This window comes from Tamandua tetradactyla, chromosome 4 (assembly GCF_023851605.1).
Source record: "Tamandua tetradactyla isolate mTamTet1 chromosome 4, mTamTet1.pri, whole genome shotgun sequence".
NCBI classification, from domain to species: domain Eukaryota; kingdom Metazoa; phylum Chordata; class Mammalia; order Pilosa; family Myrmecophagidae; genus Tamandua; species Tamandua tetradactyla.
This window is the reverse complement of record NC_135330.1, coordinates 78109210-78125375: the sequence shown is the minus strand read 5'-3', so window position 1 is coordinate 78125375 and position 16166 is coordinate 78109210. Positions and strand designations below refer to the sequence as shown.

At 37.7% G+C, this 16166-nt stretch overlaps 1 protein-coding gene across 16 annotated transcripts in view; it reads left to right on the top strand.

The window, feature by feature from the left end:
- LOC143681094 (uncharacterized) overlaps positions 1-16166 on the top strand; it is an 81642-nt gene that overhangs the window by 45554 nt on the left and 19922 nt on the right. For 5 of the 16 annotated variants that reach the window (XM_077157861.1, XM_077157864.1, XM_077157858.1 and 2 more), the window contains one exon: positions 12877-12936. In XM_077157861.1, coding sequence (XP_077013976.1) covers positions 12877-12936 — 60 coding nt within the window. Of the gene's footprint in view, positions 1-10974; positions 11031-12757; positions 12937-13184; positions 13553-16166 lie in introns of all 16 variants that reach the window. The other 11 variants (XM_077157857.1, XM_077157863.1, XM_077157850.1 and 8 more) reach the window with 6 other exon arrangements.

The following is a 16166-nucleotide window of genomic DNA, read 5'->3' as shown; positions in this document are numbered from 1 at the left end:
GCTCCTCTATTTAGAGAGCAAGTCACACAGCCGCCTGCATGACCAGGACAGATGCTAAAGGTCAAAGAATGTAAAAGCCCCAACTCTAATCACTAAAATCATCTCAGAGTCTGCTGAAACTCGATTGTAACCAAATCTCACGAGAGTGTTAAATTCATAAATCTTTTCTTGGACACACCCCTCTCTCTTTCTCTGTTTCTCTCTTGACTTTGGGCAGAGTGCAGACTTCCATCTCCCAACCAGCTGCTATTGGGGAGGAGCTTCCCCTGTCCATAAGCCCCTGATTATTTTTATCTCAAAACATTGGCATCCTTTTTATCCATGTATATAATTCTCTCAAGAAGTCTTGCTCACTATCAAAAAAATTTCTAATGTGAGAAACATTAAAATTACTTTAAGAAACATATTGTAGCAATTTAAAAGTTTCAAATTAAAGAAAGGAGTTGTAATCAGTAAGGAGATGAAACTTCCACAGATATTTATCCACCTATTACTCTAGTGCTGCCAGGCCTCTCTGTTCCTGGTCTGACTTAGGTCCTACAAATCTATATGCAGAAATGTCATCTGATCTTTGGTGAATTTTATGACACCTCAAACAGTCTCTAGTGCTAATTCTTAATGTTCCTCTTCATGTGAAGTTTATTTGAATTGTTGTCACTTTTAGCAAAATTTCATGTGGTAAACCATGGTTGTGGGGACTGAGATGGAATGAGAAATCAGAAGAGTAAAGTTTCATTAAAAGGTGTAAGCAGTTAAATTCTTTTGAGCTGAGGACCATATCTGAACAGGACTTTTGATTCAGAGACCTTCCCAAGTCACCGTGGTAGGCATGTCATCATGCTGAAAGTTGTAGGCCCTTGAATGAAAGCGTTGGGAACATTTGGTCAGATCTGAAGGACAACCATCCCCATACAGGATATATGGATGAATGGAGACAAAATGGCTCAGTTGAAATCAATAAAATGTGAAGGCATTGCCAGATCTCACTGATACCCTCTGTTTTAAAATTGGCATAGGAAAGTGAATTTATTTCTCTCTGAGGCTCCTATTTCCTCTGAGTCTATTCATTGATAAAACAAAACATGCAAACATATGAAAATGAATATAAAGAACAGCAAAATGAGTGTGACTGTCCTCAGTGTATTGAAATTCTGGCTCCTTTGAAGAAAAACTTAGATTTGGAAGTTGCAGGTAAAAATGTTACATCTGCTGAATATAAAGCCTCATCTTGGGGGCAAGTGTGTGTGAACGCTCCATGGGAGAGTGCCACCTATTTACCACCATATCACACCCTGAGTGTCATGCGTGGGGAATGAGGATGGCATGGTATTTCAGGGTTCTTCAAGGTTGCATGAGGGGATACATGGGCTTAGTATGATATCAACCTATGGATTTGTCTGCTCTAGTCATGATCAACCTTTTCCATAATGTACATAGGTGACCAGAGTAAAGTTATTGAACACTCATTCATAAAACCTGCCTCCCTCCTAACTGTCACACTGATGGTCTCTCCTTGTTATCAGGCACTTGTTTTTGTTTGAGATCGAACACTCTCAGGGTTCCAAGCTGGCAGTTATAGACCAGTAGCTACTGGCCAGAGGCAGATCTGAGGGTACTTTGGGTCCATGAATGTCCTACTTAGTGCCACAAAAATGTCTTTTCAGCTATTACTAATACAACTGTCCAATGTTTTTATGGTTTTACATGAAATTTCCTTGGAAATTTTAATATGTGCTACTTTGAATGCTCTCATAATACAAGTCCGTCGACGTGGTTTGAAAGCGAAAGCACTAGCCAAGCAAACTCAATCTCTGTATGAAAAATACCATGAATTCATTGAGCAGATAGGAGAGATTACCAAATTGTATGAAGAGCTCAGGTTAACTGCAGTAGAGACCCTCCTCCAATGTTACAAACCCTGTGCCTTGTAACACTTAACAAGGATACAAACCGGTTCCTCTTGCCAGTTGAAGATTTGTTAGAAATTCTGGACAAAGAACAGAAATGTGAGTCTCCAAGATTTTCCTTCCAGAGAATGATTCGGGGTCATTGTCAAGAACAGAAACAGTCACTCGATGAGACATTCAAATCCCCGCAGTGGAATGAGATTGGGGCCAACGAGATATTAAAGTCATCTCAACAGAATGGAGAACAATGCCAGGAAGAAATGCTTGAGAAATTGGATGAAAATTCTCAGCTTCATGGAACCCGAAACCTGCATGCCATAGAAGATGCTGTATGGAATGAACGCATTAAGGAAGTAAAGGAACAAATTGATGAAAAACCTACAGGTCAAATTAAACATCTAGAAAATGAGCAGGGGGTGCTACAGAAAGATAATGAACAGTTAGGAAATAAGATTGAAAAGCTTCAGCACACACTGCAAATCCTTCCTGAAGTACATCAGCATCACCTCCTGCAACTTCTCCGGGAATCAGTCCAGCAGGAAAGTGTCCACTTGGGCATGGAGAACAAAATTACTAAGGTGTATAAAAGCATACAAGATCTAGAGCAGCAAGCTGACACTTACAGAAAGATGGCTGAAGAGCTGGAGAAGGAAATGGAGAGTACAACTTCTTACCATCAGAGATGGATTAGGCACCATGAAAGAAATTCTCAAGAAAATTGCTTGGCAGCTCTGGCTGCAGAAAGAAAGCTCATTGAGCTAAGACAGGAAAATGAGCAGAACTGGCAAAAATTGCGGGAAAGAGAGCATAAAATCCACCTTTTACCAAGGGTTCCTTTGGTCCCCACTTTTCCACATGCAGCCCGGGGAGGCTGGAGAGGTTCAGGGCAAGCCCTGCATCATCAGATCCCCAGTTGGGGAGGAGGGGAGAGCAGCGAGGGCTCAGAAGTCCAAGGTGATGCTCTTGTTTGACTCACCTCTACATCAGCCCATCCCTCACAGAACTGAACTGAGGATGTGTTTTGCACTTTCAAAGAGATTGGGCTTACTAACTTGTTAGTGTATTTGAATTTTTAGTTTGTTTCTGTTAAGTATATTTGAACTTTTCGTTTGTTTTAGTTTGTTTCTGTTAAGTATATTTGAATGTTTAGTTTGTTTTAGTATAGTTCATTAATCTATGCTGCATTTTATGTTGTTGAAATTTTACAGAATTGTACTACAAAGAAAGATTTTTCCAGAATATATATAATTGTCATAGTATTTTAGGAACATACTACCATCCTTTTATTGAATCCCATAGTTTTATGTCACAAAGTATGCATGTTAAACCTATTAATTGTCCCACAATTACTTTCACAATTACAGAAATTTGACATGAATCATTAAAATATTTGTATAACATTCAAGTTTCTAATTATGTATGTGTTGTAAGATTTAAAAATATGTGAAAGTATTGAATATTTAAAGTATTCTATTTTAATAGGTTTTATAATCCATAAAGAACACAGAGACTATTATTATTATCATTTTAGTGTCTTTCTAATCTCAGTGATTTATTTTTGGGGCTTGACATTTTGTAACTATTTATTTTGTTTATCATTTCTTTTTAAACTTACTGAATTGTTCCTTTTATTCTTAGCAATTGAAAAATGTTAAAGTTTCCTTCAATGAACTAAAATTTCTTAACTATACAAAAATATAGAAAGCAAATGTGGGGTATTTCTTAACTTGTATAGCTAATAAACTTATACAGTTTATTATGCAAATAAAGAAGATTTATTTATGTTTAAATATAATTTGGATTATTGATTTTTATACTTCTTCTCTATGAAACATTATTGCATGAGGATTCTGACATTAGGTTTTCTTTTCTGTTACTGCACTACTGCCAGCACTGAAGGATTGCTTCCCCTTAGCACTCAGAATAGAGTGAAACTAAGCACAGAGAATTGATCCAGTGATTCAACAGTTTTATTCTGAATTTATTCCTTATTAAAGTATCCATTTGTAGGTATTTGGATACAATTGCTGAGATCACAATATGGGCTCTGCATGAGGCACCATATATCACTCAGTCTTTAGACAGTCTCATCTCACAAAACAGGGCAGCCTGTCTGATTCACACATGGATAAAACAGGAAGAAAATGGAGAGATTTGTCTAACCTTGCAGCCTTGCTTTGAACGCTTTCAGCCTCATGTGCGAGGAAAAAATCTCTGTTTTAGAATGCTCTTGGACACGGACAGGAGGGGGTCACAGTATACAGTGAGTGAGGTGTGGGGCTGTCATATTGAGAAAGACATTAGGGAATTGTCCATTAAAAGACAAAACAGATTACTCCATACAAGGGAGTTTATTTTTATCTTCCCTTTTTTGGACAGAATGAAGTTATGGAAGATTAAAAGTAAAGATGTCGTGTTGTGAATTGTATCCTAGGGAATTTGTTTCTTTCAGTCATAGATTTTAATACCTTGAGAATGTCTAGATATTGAAAGACTCAGATGGGCTGAGATGGACATGCCCGAGGCCACGTTGGCTGAAGGGTCTGTCTGCTGCTCGTGGGTCGGACCCCAGCTCGGCTCTCTTTCTTCTGCACCACGTTCCGTTTCCGTGGTTACAAGTAGGCTTTTGCAGGCCATTTCCCACAACTAGTGAAGTATTTACTGTTTCTTGGGCTGTCCCACCCTGGGGAGTTGGGGTATTGCTAGATAGAAGTTTCCTTAGGAAAGATGGTGATACCCATGTGTTTGATAAAGCCTAAGTATAACTATCACCACAAATGGGAAATGGCCCTGCTTGCAGCAAATACTTTGATATAAGCAATGGCACATTGCCGACTTGGTTTTCCAATTTTTCTTGAAGTTTTTTTCACCTTGTCATTTAAAATAACTCATTCATCTGAAAGAAGAAAGTCTAAATTTAGTTTTCTTGAGTACAAAAGCAGACAACAGGGTTTGACTTCATCACTGTTGTAAACTGTTCTATTAGGCCCTTGTCAGGCATAGGACAAAAAAAGAGCAGGAAGGCTGTTGGCATTTACAAACTAGTTTAGTAGGTAGCGTCACCTCCACAGTAGAAGGGGGCTCAGTGAACAAGTGGTTCTCTCAGTAACTTGAAGCCAGATTCTGATATCTTAATCCACAGCTGTACTTAACAGATCTAGGCTGAAGTAGGTACCACCATCATTGTTATTATATATATTTATCCTCAGATTCTTTTGGAGGGTCATATTGAATTGTTCCTGGAACATTGTTGGCTCTGAGGAAAATCATGGTGCCTGACTGCAGAAAAGAGTTTTCCTTTATGTCAATATTATTCCCTTAGCTTACTTACCATTGAGTAAAGTTTTTTTGTTTCTGTTTTTTTTTTTTTACATAGACAGGCACCAGGAACCAAACCCTGGTCTCGGCATGTCAGGCAAGAACTCTGCCACTGAGCCTTGCCTGCTCCCATTGAGTAAGTTTTAAAGCTGTAAAATTAGAAGTTTAGAATAGTTTTGGACCAGAATCAGGTTCACAATGGTCAAAAAGTTCCTTACCTTTTTTTATATATAAAGAATATTAATAGTATCCTGGGGCTACTAGAATCTATCATTTAGAAAATCCATCAGTAATATTTCTGCTACTCTTTGCATATCCATCGATGACCTTTGTCTCACTCATAGAAAAACCAACAAGGTTGAAATTGTATATTTTTAATTTCTTAGTAGGATTCAGTAATGACCCAATTATGTTCCTCTTCACCTAATAACGTATCACTCTAATTAGTGGATAGAAGTTGCAGGAAAGCTTTGACCTTCTGTTCCTCCTTTTACCATCGGAAAAAGCCTTATACTATCTGAGGGTGGGCATAATTAGATTGTTACTGAAGCCCACTAAATAAGGTAATAAATATATTCTGACAATTGTTGATTTTTTAGTGAGATAACCAGAAGACCATTCTGTTGACTTCAGTAGTTGCTTTGACTGTGCAGACTCTACACTGATGCTTTTTCCTTTAAACTTGAAGTCTGGACAATGGATTTCCATTATCAAGTGGTCATCAATGAAATGGTGGGAACCACTCTGAAAAGCTCTAGTAATCTTGTTCCTAGGAAAAATAGTGTTTTGGTTTGCTAAGTCTGCTGGAATGCAATATACCAGAAATGGATTAGCTTTTAAAATGGGTATATATTAGTTTCCAATTTTCAGTTCTAAGGCCATGAATATGTCCTAATTAAGGCATCACCAGAAAGGTCGCTGTCATCTGGGGTTCCTCTGTCAATCAGGAAGCACATGGCTGGCTTATGCTGGTCAAATTGCTCCTTGGTTCTGTTGCTTTTCAGCTTCTGACTTAAGTGATTCTCTGAGCTTCTACAGGTCTTTGTTTGCTTCTTCCAGGGTTTTTTTCTCCAAGCTTTGTTGGCTTTTTCTGCCTTTTATCCTCTCTCATAAAAGACTCCAGTAAAGGATTAAGACTTTAAATTGGGTGATACATATCTCAATTGAAACAACCTAATCAAAAGGTCCCACCCACAATAGGTCTGTACCTACAGGAATGGATTAAAAGAAGATAGCCTTTTCTGGGGTGTATAGCAGCTTCAAACCAGCACAAATAGGTAGATAACCAAAAGGGCATGTGCAGCCTGGGTTTCACTTACAGAAGAAACACAAATAATGTCCTTCAGATCATGGACAGTTCCAAGGTCAACCTTAATAAAAAGTGCAGAGTTAGAAATTACCCTCTACAAGTAATAAGCCAAGAAGGCTCCTGAAACTGAAAAAAGGTGTGATCAATTTAATTCAGAAGTTTTAAGGTAGTGGGGACCCCAGTTCGAGTCCTGGGGAAGAATCACCAGAGTAGGGTCAGATAGAACAGAAACATTGTAATAAAAAAGGTGGTGGTAATATTATTAATGCTACTTGAATTCTACTTCCTAATACTTTTTAAATCTATCATCTTGTCTCCATCCTTCTGCCACTACTTTAGTCCAGACCTCCATCATCTCTTCAGGGGACTTCTGCCATGGTCTGTAGCTGGTCACCCTGAATGGGCTCAGCAGATAGAGAGATTTTTTTGAAAATGTAAGTCAAATTGTGATGCTCTCTTTTATTTCTTTCCCCAAACCCAGGCATACCTAGGCTACAAGGCCCTGAAATGACCTAGTGGCCCAGTGGTTCTCAACCCCAGCAAGTTTGTCCCCCAGGGGACATCTAGCAGTAGGTAGACATTTTTAGTTGTCACACTAGGATGCATACCTCCTAGTAGGTATGCAGGCAGACATCCTACGGTGCACAGGATGGGCCCCACAACAATGAATTATCTTCTCCAAATGTCAAGAGTACAGAAACCATGGATCCTAACCCCTGCCTACCTCTCAACCTCAACTTGGATCCTCTGTCTCTGACTTATCATACTTTGGGTATGCTAGATTTCTTTTAGTTTCACAACTTTTCAACCTTCTTTCCCATGTCCTTTGTGTGTGTTTTCTCTGATGGATATGGTCTCTCTCCTACAACTCCTCCTTCTCATCATCTAAATATAACCTTGAAAGTCCTTCCTCAGGGAAACATTGTATTAGACAATGCCTACCCAGCAGGCATGGTTATGGTTGTCTCAAAACTAGGGTAGGGCTGAACCTACATTTAAAAAAATCTCCAGTATCGACAGCTCACCAATGCTGAGAGAGAGACACCAGTTCCTAAGAGCATGCTGTAGACATGGCTGGTTGCTGATCTTTCCTACCTTAATTTTTCTATTTGAAAAGATAAATTTCAGACAGACATTTTACTCAAATAAATACTGAACACCCTCTATGTTCCAAGTGGGAGAAGAAGATAAAAATGAGCAGGATATGCTCTTCTGCATATGCTCACATTGAATAATGTTAAAAGTGCAATAGCAATTGAATGAAGAAAAGCAGGATGAAGAAGAGATTAATTTTGTCTATGCTTGGTATTCATAATCACATAAATATTTATTGTCAACTAAACTTAAGCGTTGTGCAAAGTACAAAAGATACAAAAGTAAATAGCAAACTGCTCCTACTTTACAGAATTTGCAATCCGAGGAACAATAGCAATTTCATTTGCCTTTACAATTCCTTCGCATGCACTATCTCATCCAGTCCCTCATTCTCTCCCTGTGAATTAGGTGCTGCAATTAGCCTCAGATCAACAGATGAGAAACTGAGCTTCAGAGAAGTCAGTTAAGTAGAAGAGTGAAGACTCGTGTCTGTATCTCCAATATCCAGCATGCTTTGGATGCTCAATATATATTTGTTGAGTGAATGTGTGAACTTTTCTGCCAAAGACCATAGCTAATTAAGCAATGAGCCAGGATGCTGTGATTGTTTGAAGCTTTATATACACCAGAAAAGATCATGTTTTTAAAGTTAATTCATTCCTGTACATGTAGACCTATTGTGGGTTGGACTTTTGGTTAGTTATTTCAGTTAAGGCATGCCCTAGGTGGATCTTAATCCTTTTACTGGAGTCTTTTATAAGAAGCTGTGAGAGAAGGACTCAGACAGAAGCTAAAAGAGAAAAACACACAGAAGTTCAGAAAGAAAGCCACAGAAGAAGCAGCCAGAAGCTGAAAGCAACAAAACCCAAGAGAAAAGGACCAGCAGATGCCACCATGTGCCTTCCCATGTAACAGAGAAGTCCAGGATGCCAGCAGCCTGTCTTCAGGAAGAAAGTATTGTCCTTCAGATGCTTTGATTTGGACATTTTCATGTCCTCAGAACTGTAAAATTGTAAGCAAATAAATCCCCACTGATAAAAGCCAATCCATTTCTGGTATATTGCATTTTGGCAACTTTAGCAGACTAAAACAATTACCCTACCATCAAAATTCATAGTCATTTTACCATGTTGCAAAACTCCTGACAATTATTATGCCACATGCTTGAAATGGCTTCATTTCTGCTTGTAAGGGTGTTAATCAATTAGGGCATGAGAAAAAGACAAATAAGAGGAAAGGGGAAAGGGAGGCATCTTGACAGGGCAAAAGGAATGACCACAATTCATCAGTCCTCTGTCTCCATTCAGCTGGTTGTAAGCCCTTAGCATATCAGGCTGGTTCTCTAAATGAATCCCCTTGGCCACCCTATTAATGATAAAGAATATTCAGATTTTCACAGAGTAATCTCACAACAGAGGAAAACTTCCACAGCAGAAGGAGAATCCTTTAAACCTATGTTTCATTTTCACAACCATGACCATAAATTTGAATGAGATTTCCACTGCTAGGTGTGAAGATTTTGATGGTTTTATAAATCCCATGGTATGTCTTTGCTGTTAATTGTAGTTGGCTTTTCAAAGAGAGGGTCAGAAAAGTTTCAAGCTGAAAGTTATACAGGAAGTTTTTTTTTTCTTCAAATGCTTGAGAGTACATGGTAGCAGCTAGGTATAGAATATGTGAGTCTGTCTTGAACGTATATGTTGTGTCATTAGTAAGTCATTTTGAATAATTACATACTGGGAGTAAAAATTATTCCTGGCATTTGAATCACATCGATTCAACCCTGACCAAGTTATGCACATTGGAAATCCAATGTAAAATACTCTGCCATTCACTGCTCAAAATCCTTTTCTTTCTGAGTCGCATTATGAGTTGTGGCTATCACAGATGGTAGAGGATATATATTTTGCAGAAATTGACATGGCTATGACTATCTAACCTTAAACTGTTACTGGAGATCCTTGTCTGAAAGTCTAAGAAACATCAGCCACATAGGGAGGTCCTGACATGTCTGGGGAAAGAATAGCAGGAGCTGCCAGAGCCATTCTCCCTTCATCAAAGGAGTTCAAGCTCCAAACCCAAAACTTTAGGAAGTAAACTCTAAACATAATCAACAGCAGTTATGTTTGTCTGCTCTTGTCTATCACAAATAGCATGACCCTAAAAGTGTGGTGCTTTGTAGACATTTGGATAGGGAGAACTGTCTTTTAAAAAGATCTGAAAGGGGGCAGTGTGACGGTGGCTCAGTGACAGAATTCTTGCCTGCTGTGCCAGAGACCCGGGTTTGATTCCTGGTATCTGCCCATGCAAAAAAAAAAAAACAATAAGAGAAAAGATATGAAAGGACAGAATAGTTTTGTTTTGTTTTTAATGTTTTTTTAATTGTGAACATATAACATATATACAAAAAAGCAATAAATTTCCAAGTATGCATGGTTATAGAACAGATTTTAAAGTTTGATATGGGTTACAGTTCCATGATTATTTGTTTTTTCTTCTAGCTGGTCCAAGACACTGGAAACCAATAGAAATATCAATATATTTATTCAGCAGTCATACTCATTTGTTAAATCCTATCTCCTCTGTTATACTCCTCCTTCTCTTAAATAACATATATACATAAGAGCAATACATTTCAAAGTACATCACGACAATTAGTTGTAGAACAGATTTCAGAGTTTGGTATGGGTTACAATTCTGCAATTTTAGGTTTTTATTTCTAGCTGCTCCAAGGTGCTGGAGGCTAAAAGAAATATCAGTATAATGATTCAGCACTCATACTCATCTGTTAAACCCATCCTTCTCTGTTGTTTTTGTTTTTTTAGTTTGAGGATGTGAAGAGTTGATAGATGCTCAAAACCAGTTCTAAAGAACTGGAGCAAAATCAAGTCTTACTTTATTGAGATAATTGACTAAGAGACATACCTAATTTGTGGAAACAGAGAATCCTGCTTCTATGTTCTCAGTATTTGGTACAGTAAGTGCCTTCAGTCTGAGATTTCTCTTTATGACAGAGTGAAAGATACCAGAACAGAATCCGGGTGACTGCCTGTAGAAAGTAGGACAAGGGAAGTGTGTCTATTCCTATCTAGGGTTTTTCCTCTGGGACTGAATTCTTGTGCCAATGTGTGTTCCCCTTTTCTTCACCCACCTGGCTAGCCATTCCTGATATCATCCACAATCTACAATCCTAGATGTTGTAGGACTTGACCATGCATTTGATTTATCCCTCCCATGGTGGCTCAGTGCTAGCCCACAGCAGGTTGGACTGCTGGGAGGTGGGAGTGGGTAGGATGATGGGGCATGAGCACTGCACTAGGCTAATCATTCCCAACTTCCTCCCAGGTATCATGGGTGTGTCTATGCTTACATCTATGTCAGCAGTGAGAACCAGCATGCCTGTGAGTAATGGCTGTACTCTTTATGAAAAATTTGAAGCTATTCTGCATGCTCTTTTTTCATTTTTTCCCTTTTCTTTCTCTATTAAACTCACCTTCAGACAAATGAAATGACAAAATATAAATACTTGCAACTAAAGAATGATAGTATCATGTTTGAAGTCTCTATTGCAATTCCTTGTACAAAGTATTTTTCTCTCTCAAGTAATATCTCTCAGGAAAATGCGACTCTGAAGGAAGGGATCTCTTGAAGCTATTATTTTTAGTTAAGGTGTGACCCAACTGAGTAAGGTTGGGCCTTAATCCAGATTACTGGAGCCTTTTACAAGCAGAAGGAATTCAGACATACACAGAGAGAGCTATGAAGTGGGGCCGGAAGCTGAAAGAGAAAAGAGAAGACATTGTCATGTGCTGGGAAAGTCACATGTGCTGGGAAAGTAACCCAAGGATTGCTGTCCAGCCAGGAGTCTACTGACATCAGGAGGAAACAAACCTAGCTTCAGAAACAAGTACATTCTTATTGTTTAAACCATAACCTGTTTTTGCAATTTGTGATAGCAGTCTAGCAGAACTAAGGCATTATTGATCATTCCACAACTTTGAGCCTATCACTATTCTTTCAAATAAAGACAATAATTTCTGGTATGGATGTGTAGCTCCAAGGGACAGAGCACTTAAATTCCAATGTTTTCATATTTCCTTTATGTTCCTAATTGAGAGAGGGAGAGCCTATTGTAATTGAAGCTGTAAACATGAGTAATTATATTAATTCCACAAATCCTATGTGCTTTCAAAGTAATTTAATTCAATAAAGCTACAATTTGCAGTTTACCATTTAATATGAATTTATCTTTAATATAATAATGAAGAAATTCCAGATTTTGAATAATTTCCTTTTCTTCTAACATAACCATAATGTCATGCAGAACTAAAATAGGGGGAAAAAAAACCCAACTATGCCCCCCAAACTACACCTAAATAGCAAGGAGAGGATAAAATGCTTTGTGCTTTGCTAGCATCTTCTCATCATAACTGGAGTTAAAATAACTTTAAAGAGAATTATTTATAAGAAAAAAATTATAATACAAAATTAATTTCTAGTATTAAGAAAGCTTTTCTTCACTGTCTTTACAATTAAAATAGAATTCAGAAAGAGGAAGAAAAAAAAACCAGGAAAACCATATCAAACTTATATGAAAGCACCTAATCTCATGAAAATATTTCCCTTTTTTTCTGCCTCCTTATTTGCGCTATGTTACACTTCCTGCTTGACAATCATTATTATTTTTAATGTATAGCATACAAATCTATTTATCCTAGCAAGTTCAAATATGAATGCCATTAAGTAGAAAGAAATGGTCATTTCCAAATTAAAGTCTTAATTCTTGTCCCTTCAGACCCTTCCAGGGCATAATGAAAAGTGTAGCCACATCTGCTCCCTGAAAATTGATCTGTGTCCTCCTCTGGTCAACACATGTGTTTTGCTTTGGAAGGAAGAATTTCTCCCTTTCTAGGGGAATACCATCCACCAGCCTCACTTTCATATTCTTTATTTGCATGTGTTAGCCTTTTTATTGCAAATAGGGCTCTAAATCTTACTTTAGAAATGGATATTGCACTATGTGCGAGTGCATGTGTGAGAGAAGCTATCAATAATGTTAGTTATGAAAACCTGATCATAAGTGTTTTTAGTCCATTAGCCATTTCACTTTATTTATGTCCCCTTTCAGGCAGGATGTGAAGCCAATATTCAAAAGATGAAGTTTGGATGAAGAGCAACACAAGAGGGTATAAAACACTGTCACATTTTTTCAAACCAGAAAATATTTCTTCCTTATATTCCTTACAGCACCTAAGAATAAGTAACCTCTGGAGAATAAAGAGTGCAGAGAAAGGAGCTGGACCAAGGGTAAGTATAGTTTAATCTCTGACTATCTATCTACCTATCTAATGTCTATCTGTCTAAATACCTATCCTTTTACTATCATTACATTTAATTACTAATAATAAGCATTATCAAATTAGAATAATTATTCATTATGTACCAATAAATATACCTTTTGTTGTGATTTTGTTCCATTTCAATTCCTAACAGAAATTCAGCTCACGATCTATTAATAAAATACTATTTGCTCTTACTGGTATGCTTCCAAACAGCGTGAACCTGCAAGGAGAAAATGTTTCCTGTGCCTTTCCTGGTGTACGGTGTCCACCAACTGTTTGAGATTGCTGGTGTGTGGTTCCAATTTAATGTATCCCCGAAGCCGTTGCTTGATCCTACTGCACTGAGAAGTTGTGTGAAAATGTCCATCTGTAGACTTTTCTCAGACATCACCAGAGCTGCTGGTAGCACAGCTATGGCAATTGCTCTCAGAAGCTTTGTTCATGTTTCCCCACGCCCAAGGGGAATGAAGAGAGAAAACGAGACCCATGAAGAACAGGATGTCTAAAATAATCTAGCTTGCTTTCTTATCATAGTAAAGCCCATAATAATGTAACTGCAAAGAAGAAAACATTTTTCTCCAGTAAGTTAATAGACGTTTGGGGGTCTTTTAAGGAAAAAAAATAAAATGTTGTCCCCAAACAGTAAATGCTGTTGTAACTCAACCTTGGGCCATGCCTCCCTCACTTGAGCTCTGTGCAATAAATAGCAGGCCTCTGACTTTTACATTAATTCCCATCAATGACAGTGCAGATATATTTTAAATCTTCATGCAGATCCAAATGCAAATACTAGCTCCTTGAGTCACCTACTCCTTCTCTATGGAATCATTTCTAATTGAATGTTAAGATCAAAGTTTAAGTTTATAAGAAAGAAAAACAAGTGCAGATAAATAGTTATTATCTGACATCCTTATGAAAATTCATGACCTGCAACTTTATCAGAGACCTTATAAGAATTCTAATTGTGAAGTATGCAGAGCTATTAAATGGCTAGTACGCTTCAGTCTCTTGATAAGAAGTGAGTTAAATAATTGTCCTGTTTAACTTGTGCTTGTTAACCTTTAAGGTCAACTAGTTTGAACATACGTTTAATGAAATCCTGGAGCCAGAATTTATGATACTGCTGCTGAATGTTAAATTGGACAATTTACATAAGCAGGACATTAACCTTCTGAGCACTAAATAGCATTTTAGCACTTAGCCGCTGGGGACAATAAGAGACATGTTCTATATATTTGTGATTAGCTTGCCTGGAAACTCTCATGATGACCAATTGGCCTACCAAGTTTAGCAGCATAATTAAATGAATGGACTCAGCCTAAGTAAATTATCAGTGCTGTGTACAGTATATCATTATAGTCCTAAGGAAAAAAGAAGATATGAATAATTTAATAATACATTACTAATTTATCAATGCTAAGTGGCTTCGAGGAGGCTCTTCGTAGTTCACTGTTTTAAATTTGATATTTGATTTACTGCTTGTTTGATTGAAATGGAATCTCAGTTTTTATCAAAAATATATAGGTGCGATAGATTTTATTTTACTTCTTTTTGAGGTGAGAGGTGTGGTGCTTTTTGCTTTGGTGATATTACAAAATACCTCCTACTGTGCACTGATTAGCAGGTAAACTAGTAATCTGTCACGACCAGATGTATGCAGTCCCTATTACTTGCTAGCCTTACTGACGGGAGGGCACTAACCCCTGAGTTGTTCATAAGCCCAGCTTGCAACACAGCAGCAATTACCATTATGGTTTGGAAGGGTCAAGCACCAGGGAAAGCAATTTGTGCTTCACCTAGAAATGGTCCTGCTGATTGTGTATAATCAATTCACTTGGCTGACTATCCTGGGGTTGCATTCTGTAAACTCAATATACATTAGGGTGTATTGAACTTTAATGACTAAGTAGCTATTTGGGGAACTAGCACATCACCCTGAATCCAGCTGGCTGCCATGCCCCTTAGACTTTGAAGGTAAACTTGGCTCAGATCCCAAGCCAGGTCAGTGACAATCCAAAATTCTTCCTTTCATCCTGCAAGGTTCTAGGTTTTTAATCCTTTGGGCTTCTCTTTCTTTGTCTTGCTCTCATTCTCCCTGACTTTTTTATAAGGCCCCCTGAATATTACAATTAGCCCTTTCAGTGGCTTCTCCGAAATTTGCCCACCTTCAGCAATTGCAGTTTTCAATGGCAAGTGGTGTGGAGAGGTTGCATTGCTGAGCCCCTGCCTGGTCTTTGCTGGCCCTTCCTCTTCAGCCTTCATCCCTTCCTCTCTCCTCTTCCTTACCTTCATCAAAGGAACAAGAGTGTTTCTCCCCATCTCACTGAGGCCCCTCTTGGGTTCACCTTCTACTCCAAATTCTCTCCTATATATTTCTCCAACAGAAGGAAAATGATAACTCTTTTCAATCTGGCTATGAATATACTACTAAGTGAAGCAGATATTTGGTTGATCTGCTTGATTTGTGGCAGGTCAAGCTTTCCATTTCAGGTCTTTCCTTTCTGACTACGTGGCTTCCTAATTTGAGCCAGAGCCTGCCTCACTAATAAATAATAATTACAAGAGTAATAATTCCTTGCATTTTTATCCTTTAATGAATACTTCATCATATGTTATCTCATCTTATACACACAAACCTGTGAGATTGTTGATCATTATGCCAATAATGCCGATTTCCCATAAGAGGAAATTATGCCAATTTCCCACGAGAGGAAATTGTGACTAAAAGATAAATATCTTAAAGAAACCCAGTTAGTTTGTGGCAGAACCTATTTAAACTCTGTGTCTGATTCCCTGTCCAGTGCTTTTGGATTAACATGGGCTGTGCATTCCAATCACTGTTCAAGACAACAAATATTGAATGAACACCTATATGTTTTTTTAATTAATGTTAGACTTTCAACTATTTTTTTAAACTTCTTTAAAATTTTGCACATGATAAAAAATAATTAAAGCAATACAAATACTTACACATTATAAAACATTCTTTATCTTTTCTCTGATTTAAAATTGCCCTTTCCAGAGAAAATCAGTATCACCAGTATCTTGTAGAACCTTCCAGTGGTATCCTCTTTTGTCTAAGTTTGTATCTTTATCTTTTAAAAATGCATGTGGTAACATTGTACATACTAATCAGCACCAAGACTTTTCATTTAGCAATTCATCTTGGCAATTGTTGCATATTAGCACACTGTT